Raw genomic sequence first — 7987 nt, 5'->3', positions numbered from 1 at the left:
TCCTTTCATGGTTGCATGGGTGAAACGAATCATACCATTTGAAACTGTTCCTAAAGAGAGATTAAACCATTATTAGAAGGCCAGGTCTAATTGGAACCCTGTAAATTCTCTGAAAATATTTAAAAATAAGAGAGGAGCCGGGCCAGCATGGCTCAGTGGTTGAGCATCGACCTATGAACCAGAAGGTCATGGTTTGATTCCTGGTCAGAGCACGTGCCCAGGTTGCAGGCTCGATCCCCAGTAGGGGGTGCACAGGAGGCAGCCGATCCATGATTCTCTCTCATCACTGATGTTTCTATCTCTTTCTCTTTCCCTCTCCCTTCCTCTCTGAATCTATAAAAATATTTTTTTAAAGAAAGAAAGAAGCCCTAACTGGTTTGGCTCAGTGGATAGAGCATCGGCCTGTGGACTGAGGGGTCCCAGGTTCAATTCCGGTCAAGGGCATGTACCTTGGTTGCGGGCACATCCCCAGTAGGGGGTGTGCAGGAGGCAGCTGGTCAATGTTTCTCTCTCATCGATGTTTCTAACTCTCTATCCCTCTCCCTTCCTCTCTGTAAAAAATCAATAAAATATATTTTTTAAAAAAAGAAAGAAAGAGACTAGTGGGACTTTATTGTGGGATTTGCTCTGGGAAAAATCCTTCCTAGGTTCCCATGACCCTCATGGCACAGAAAGGGTTTCGCTGTCGAAGAGAAGATGAAACCTCCCAGGGTTACTCACCCATAGGTTCCAGATTATTCGTTTTTCTCTAAGTAAAGGCCACGATGGATGCTAATCAGCTGCAGGGAAATGCTCTCAATGTTCTGCAACAGCCCAAGAAAGTTGCTTTTATTCTGGGGGAAAAAAGCGTTTATAAGCAAAAAGAAACTCCTATTGGAGACAAACCGTGATATATCGGTTGAAATAAGCTCACGCTGGAACCCAGCCAAGCACAGCCAGGACATAGCCAGAGTCTCAGAGAAAGATAAATTCATCGGCTGGAAATGTATCTCGGGGCCTAAAATAATAGCATATTAAGTGAAATAACACCTGTAGGTGATGCTTTTTCCTTTCTGGGAGAGTTCCAAACATTTTCAAGCCATTAACAGGCATCCGGACACCCTGCCGATTACCCTCTCTGGTTGAACAGGATTCAAGGGCAGGGCTCTGGCTTCCAGCTTAGAAAAGTAGCAGGTGCAGACACTTATTTTCTGAAAGTTCAGGCAAACTGAGTAGGTCAGCTTTTTGGGAATACTGTTGGCAAATAGTAGGAGGTAAGACCAGCGGTTCTCAACCTGTGGGTCGCGACCCCTTTGGCGGTCGAACGACCCTTTCACAGGGGTCGCCTCAGACCATCCTGCATATCAGATATTTACATGACGATTCATCACAGTAGCAACATGACAGTGATGAAGTAGCCACGAAAATAATGTTATGGTTGGGTCACCACATGAGGAGCTGTATGTAAAAGGCCAGAAGGTTGAGAACCACTGGGTAAGACAAAGATGGTGGAGGTTTGGGTCACACCACACCCTGCCTCGCTCTTCTGAGCTATTTCGACTCAGCCAGGTGTGGGACGGAAGGAGAATATCTTGTCCTTCCACAGTAGGTACATTCACCTGGCCTTGCATTTTTTATAAACATGCACCCACTGTATTATTCATTGCTTCCCAGCTCTCCACCGTGCCCCCAAATTTGATAAATATGCCTAATTTGCCAGCAGATGTGCAATGGCAGCCGAATAAATTTTTGGTCACTGAGGCAGTACCATCAACAGGAATAAACCATGAAAGACTTTTTAATCCGTTAACCTCACTTGCTTTTTTTAAAAAAAAAATTTTTTTTCTGGATTTCACATTTCTGGAACTACTATGAAAATCCTTGAGCTAAAGAACCATATTAGCTACTACTTGTCTAAGAAACATAAATAAATCCATAAATAAATTGCATATAAATATACACAAACATAAAGGAATCTCACTCTTTTGTATTTTCTATGTACATGTACACTTGTTAGAATAAAAAATTTATTTTGCACAGTTTCATATTGCCCAGACGTCAAGTTAGCAAACTTATGTCATCCCTGCACAAATACAGCGATATCTCTCCTAATCAAATTGGATTAATCCTTTGTTGGAAGCAGTTGTTGGCTGCTGTAGACAGTATGACAGTTGCAGTATTATGTTCTGTTTTCCAGCCTGTTGGGAAAATACAATGTTTTCATTGTCAAATAAGCCTCATCCTTGTCCATATCTAGAATACTATGTAAATAAAATACCGTATATAGTAAAAGCTAGAGCAGTTTGAATACTCACAGGACTGTAGGCTCACTTAGCATAGCGTAAGTGGTTTAACATTCCCTGCTAAAGTCACCGTTAGTGATCCATTAGAACGATCACTGATAGTATTTGATATTTATGATATCAGCCAGGGGGTGATGCAAGTGGGAGCACTTTTAAAAGTTTAAAGTGCTGCCCAGCTGGTGTGGCTCAGTGGTTGAGCATCAACCTAGGAACCAGGAGGTCACAGTTCGATTCCCGGTCAGGGCACATGACCCAGTTGCGGGCTTAATCCCTAGTAGGGGGGCGTGCAGGAGGCAGCTGATCAATGGTTCTCTCTCATCATTGATGTTTCTCTCTCTCTCCCCCTTCCTCTCTGAAATCAGTAAAATATATATTTAAAACAAACAAAAAAACAAAGAAATAAATAAAAGTCTAAAGTGCTATATACATGCAAATAGAATTGTTTGTGGGTGTGTGGATCCACATGAACATATAGCAAAACACGCCCCATCTATAAAATGAAGGAGTCAGAGTCTGAGATTTCGGAATCCTCTCTGCGTTTCAGTATTCCATACCTCTGTGTTGTGTTCTTGTCTTCACGGGGTGGGGCTCACCCCTGCACGGTCACTGCCAGCAACCAGATCTGTCCTCCTTCCTCCTGGGAATGAGCTGAACGAAGACGAAAAGGTACAAAGCGAGGTTTTCTGGGTGCGAGACTGTGCTCACAGGAAACATGACGAAGTGTCTCTCTCACATCGATGTTTCTCTCTCTGTCCACCCCCCCCCCCACCCCCCGCCCTTCCACTCTCTGAAAATCAGTGGAAAAATGACCGTGGGGGAGGATTAACAACAACAAAAGGAACCATGACAGAGCCCTACACTTCTGTACATCAGTCATTTAAACAGGTTTTCACGCCTTTTTGTTTGTTTCCGTGCAACAGTGGAGGCCCTCCATTTGGGAACGTTGATGGCTGCCCACGGCTACTTCTTCCCAATCTCAGATCACGTCCTCACCCTCAAGGATGATGGCACCTTCTACCGGTTCCAAGTAAGTTTAAGGAAGATATTCTTTGACAGTAAAACAGACATCTTATTTTGTTTGTTAATTGTTTTGACAGGAAATTTGAAAATTATAACTTATTTAACGTAGGCTAGTTAGCAACAGTCTGTTAAATTTAAGACATAAGAATATTAAACGAAGAAAGAGGGCTTGAGCTTAGTTTAGATCAGTGGTTCTCAGCCTTCTGGCCCTTTCAATACAGTTCCTCATGCTGTGACCCAACCATAAAATTATTTTCGTGGCTACTTCATCACTGTCATGTTGCTACTGTTAGGAATCGTCATGTAAATATCTGATATGCAGGATGGTCTTAGGCGACCCCTGTGAAAAGGCCGTTCGACCGCCAAAGGGGTCTTGACCCACAGGTTGAGAACCGCTGGTTTAGATGATTTGTGAAAGCTAAATTCTATGGTGACTAAAGTTATATTTGATATCAAAGGCTTGAGAGATATCCAGAGAGGAACATGATGGGATTCAGGAAGATAGGAGAGTTCTTTATCCGTGAGTTACACTTTAGCTTCCAAATTTATGATACTCTGGCCCCCACCTGTGATACAGAATGATCTCCAGTCCAAGCAAACTTTCATGGAATGGTTGTAGTTCCAGGGTATAATTTAGCTAATTATTCGACCCTCTATTCCTGGGTGCCCTCGACCAGGAGTTTGACCAGGGGGTGGGTCCGGCCCGCCAACCACTTGTGACCCCTCCCCTGGCCGGCCCCGCCCCCAATCGACCCCACCCCCACCCGGATTGGGGGCAGGGCCGGCCGGACGCCACCCATGCACGAATTCGTGCACCGGGCCTCTAGTATTAAATATTAAATGGTAACAATTTTAATGGCCATCCACATTTGAAATAGGATCTAAGCATTTGTAAATCTAATAATCATAGAATCTTAAAACCCAGATTTTAAAAGACAAAAACGACAGAAAAGCCAGGAAAAACTGAATCCCTACTATGGTATCTACCAAGACATTGGTCAGTCCAGGTGTTCACTTCCATGTTGGGGGCTGGCTTCAGGAAGCAGAAGGTTCTGTATTACACTGAACTGAAATTCAGCTCCGTGGAAGGATTTTAAAAATCATGAATTAAAATGGAAAACTTGTAATATCATGTTTACAATTGTTCCACTGAATGATTGAGATTCTAGCCATCATTACAAATCTGAAAAAAGCTTCAGGGCATGAGTTTGAGGCAAACAGAACCCTTCATTTCATTGGCATGCAACAATATGTAAATCTGTCTCAATTTTTAGTACATTTTTAATCATGTCATTTTGTATTAATGTAAACTTGCAGTTGTCTAATTTTCATCTCGTCGCTAATTGGAATTGAGATCTGACATGATTTTCCCGGCCTCTTTTATGACTGTCACTACATTAAAAATGTGCCAAAGATTATTGAGAAATGGCTGGACAGTTTTGGATCGGTTTTATCATAGCTAAAGAAGCCAACACTCACACATGAAAATGCCCTAACGTCTATGCAGACTGTAAAAGCATATTTTTTAAATTCTAGCAAACTACAAGGGTTTGCTAGTTATTCAATTGCCTTTTACTATAAATAAAAAAAATTTTCCTAGGAAAAAATCTTACAATATTAGTGAAGAAGGCTGCTTTTATGACATTGCCACATAATATTAGAGAATAGAATAGTTTCATTTTTATATTCAGGAAGTTTTTAATGATAAAAGAATAAAGAAAAATTGGAAGAAGGCAGCAAGAAGACTTGTGGTTTGCAAAAAATAAAAGAATATATCTGGCCGATCTAGCTAGAATAGGTGCTTTAAAAGTTGAATAGGTATTGTGTACGTACACACACACACACACACACACACACACACACACCTCCCCAAATAAAGAAACAACCGGAAGGGAATAATGAACTCTAAGAGAAGTGACTCAAAACCCACATGAAAGCAAGATTTTCATTACTTTTGTCTCCAACGGTGTCCCCAGAACCTTTACCCAGTTGCATTTCTAAGAAATTAAATCCTCAAAACGCATCCCCCACAGAGTCAAGTGGGATTCCGATGAGGAGGGGCCCGTGTAAAGCCTTCCTGTCCTCTGTGTCTGATGGTTCAACCTGTTCCCTCCTAAATTTCCGCGGCCCCTTTGTCCTCACGTGTACAACACTCTTTATCAGGAGCGTTCTCTATCATATCGCAGCAATTGCCAAGGAGCCGGGAGGAAATCAGAAAACCCCGGGGAGTCCTGAACAGCTTGGGATGCTCTCCCCCAAAACACACAGTTCTCCCCAACACTCCCCTCCTGGAGATGCCTCTACATATTATGATAATTCTGTGAAAGGTAGAATTATCAGAGAGGCAATCAGAGATGGCACACATGTGCTGGTTACACATGGGTAGTTAATGTAATCCTACATCATAAAAGCCTAATATGCTATGTGTTCGACCATTCGACCAGTCGCTGTGATGCACGCTGACCACCAGGTGGCAGACGCTCTGACTGGTAGTTTAGCTTGCTGCTGGGGTCCGGCGATTAAGACTGGGCGAGATGAGCCAGGCATGCCCTGGAGCCCTCCCGCGGTCCCTCCCCTGCCCTGGTCGTGCACCCGTGGGGTCCCTCGGCCTGGCCTGTGCCCTCTCACAATCTGGGACCCCTTGGAGAATGTCAGCTGGTTTTGGCCCGATCCCCGCAGGTGAGGCCAAGGGACCCCACCGGTGCACAAATCTGTGCACCAGGCCTCTAGATGACCAATAAATAAGACCACAAGGCTGATGTCCACAGTCACTGTTCCGTTGGGTCCTGGAGTAACCATCATCCGAGAAAACAGAGTTTGATAGACATAGTCATTGATTTTTCTCATGGTCTGGAGCCAAGCATGTCCAGCTAGCAGAGCTAGAAAAGCCCTTTTAGAAAATATAGTGTTAACCATGACAAAGGGTCCTTCTGAACAGACATTGTCTTTGTAGTTTCATCAGTTTGTTTCTAGAATTTCACAGAATCAGACTTCTGTCTGTTAATCATATCAATCAACTAAGATATTATAAGTTAAAAACAAGATATTATAAGTTAAAAACATGATCTCTGGTGGGTGCAGTTTAAAAATGTAGAGCAATGCATGTCTGTATTAAGAAATGTTTTTTAAAGTGAGGGGGGGAGTGGTTTTCATCCGGTTGGATAAAGTGAAGAGCTGTCGTATATAATGAATCAAACCCAGGCCAATGATGGCCAGACTGCAGGGAGAGAGTTTGACTCCGGGTGGAGCTTGGGGTCTGCCGATGGCCGTGTTGAGGTACCTGAGTCATAGGAAACAATTTGTGATATTTAAACGCGTTTTATCCCAAGTCATCCTCTGCTGTGAGTCTTTGTGGGATGCACACGTTTGATGTCGGTTGACATAAAATTGCAGCAAATGGGGGATATTTTGGGGGCTGAATCATGGCTCCGCAGAGTAAATGTAGAAGAAAAACCTTCCATCGCCTCCCTGGTTTATAAACGTATCTTCACTGGACTATTCTAGAATCTAGAGAACTGCTAAATATAAACGCCGCTCATTAACCAGTTACTCTGGTCATTACTTCCGTGTCTAACCTGGGTTCCCGCTTCTTGTCACCCCACAGACCCCCTACTTCTGGCCATCCAATTGCTGGGAGCCGGAAAACACGGACTACGGTCAGTGCAATGTCTCCTTTTATGTGGGGCAGCCGTGTGGCTGCGTGAACATGTGCTCGCATGTTACTGCTTCTGTGATGGAGAAAAGAACACGACCCTTCCGTGTTTCTAACACGGAATTTACGAATGGCTGTGGTTTTTGGAAAGTTATGCCAAACCCGTGGCAGCTCTTTCCATGGAATAGTGTCCGCTGAGGCTGTTAAAGGAAAATAGATTTTCTTCTGAAGAGGGTAAAGACCGATACGCAAGCTTTAAAGAAAGGCTCTTAGTATTTTTCCATCGCATGTTGGTGTACTAGAAAGAGTTATTACAAAGGGGCTCAGAGGGCCAGAGTTCTAGCTCACCCTACCAGGCTGTGGGAATTGTGGTAAGCCCATTGACTCTCTGAGGCTTAATTTTTCTCACTATTTTTAAAAAATACATTTTTATTGATTTCAGAGAGGAAGGGAGAGGGAGAGAGAGAAAGAGAAACATCAATGATGAAAGAGAATCATGGATCGGCTGCCTCCTGCACGGCCCACACTGAGGATGGAGCCTGCAACCCGGGCATGTGCCGTGACCGGGAATCCTTGACCTCCTGGTTCCTAGGTCGATGCTCCACCACTGAGCCACGCCGGCCTGGCTGATTGCACTGTTTCTCCGGCTGTTAAGTATACCGAATGTGCTATGCCATTGTATTTCCGTCATTGTCACGGAACACATTCTGGCAGGCTGTACATTCTGTGACGGCCTGGGCTGTGCTTTTGTGTTAAGTGTGAGGTGTTGGGTTCTCATTACAGAAGCTTCTGGTTAGGCCAACAAATGTTTTTCTGAGCCTGTGGAGTCCCCTGCTGTTGCTTTCTGGTTTCTCGGTAAAGCTTTGGCCCGCTCCCAGCTGTTGTAATAAAAGTGACGGTGGTAACACATGGTACTCACAGGTTGCTGTGCTATTTGTCAGGTTCCAGTGTTGTACCTCCCGCTGATGCCCTGGACGGGGGAGCAAAAAGCAGAGCTTGCAAAGCCTTCCTGAACATACTTCTGTTTTAAAAT

The 7987-nt window shown here is 43.9% G+C and overlaps 1 protein-coding gene across 1 annotated transcript in view; it reads left to right on the top strand.

Annotated features, from left to right (window-relative positions):
• Nucleotides 1-7157, top strand: part of LOC102426760 (regulator of G protein signaling 7) — a 92031-nt gene extending 84874 nt beyond the window's left edge. The window contains exons 4-5 of the mRNA XM_023744102.1: nt 3203-3309; nt 6907-7157. Coding sequence (XP_023599870.1) covers nt 3203-3309; nt 6907-7152 — 353 coding nt within the window. The 3' untranslated portion in view covers nt 7153-7157. The remainder of the gene's footprint in view (nt 1-3202; nt 3310-6906) is intronic.
• The last annotated feature ends 830 nt before the right edge of the window (nt 7158-7987 follow it).

The sequence above is a fragment of the Myotis lucifugus genome, unplaced genomic scaffold (assembly GCF_000147115.1).
Source record: "Myotis lucifugus unplaced genomic scaffold, Myoluc2.0 scaffold_428, whole genome shotgun sequence".
NCBI lineage: Eukaryota > Metazoa > Chordata > Mammalia > Chiroptera > Vespertilionidae > Myotis > Myotis lucifugus.
The sequence above is the reverse complement of the archived record's forward strand: the minus strand, read 5'-3'. Positions and strand labels throughout refer to the sequence as shown.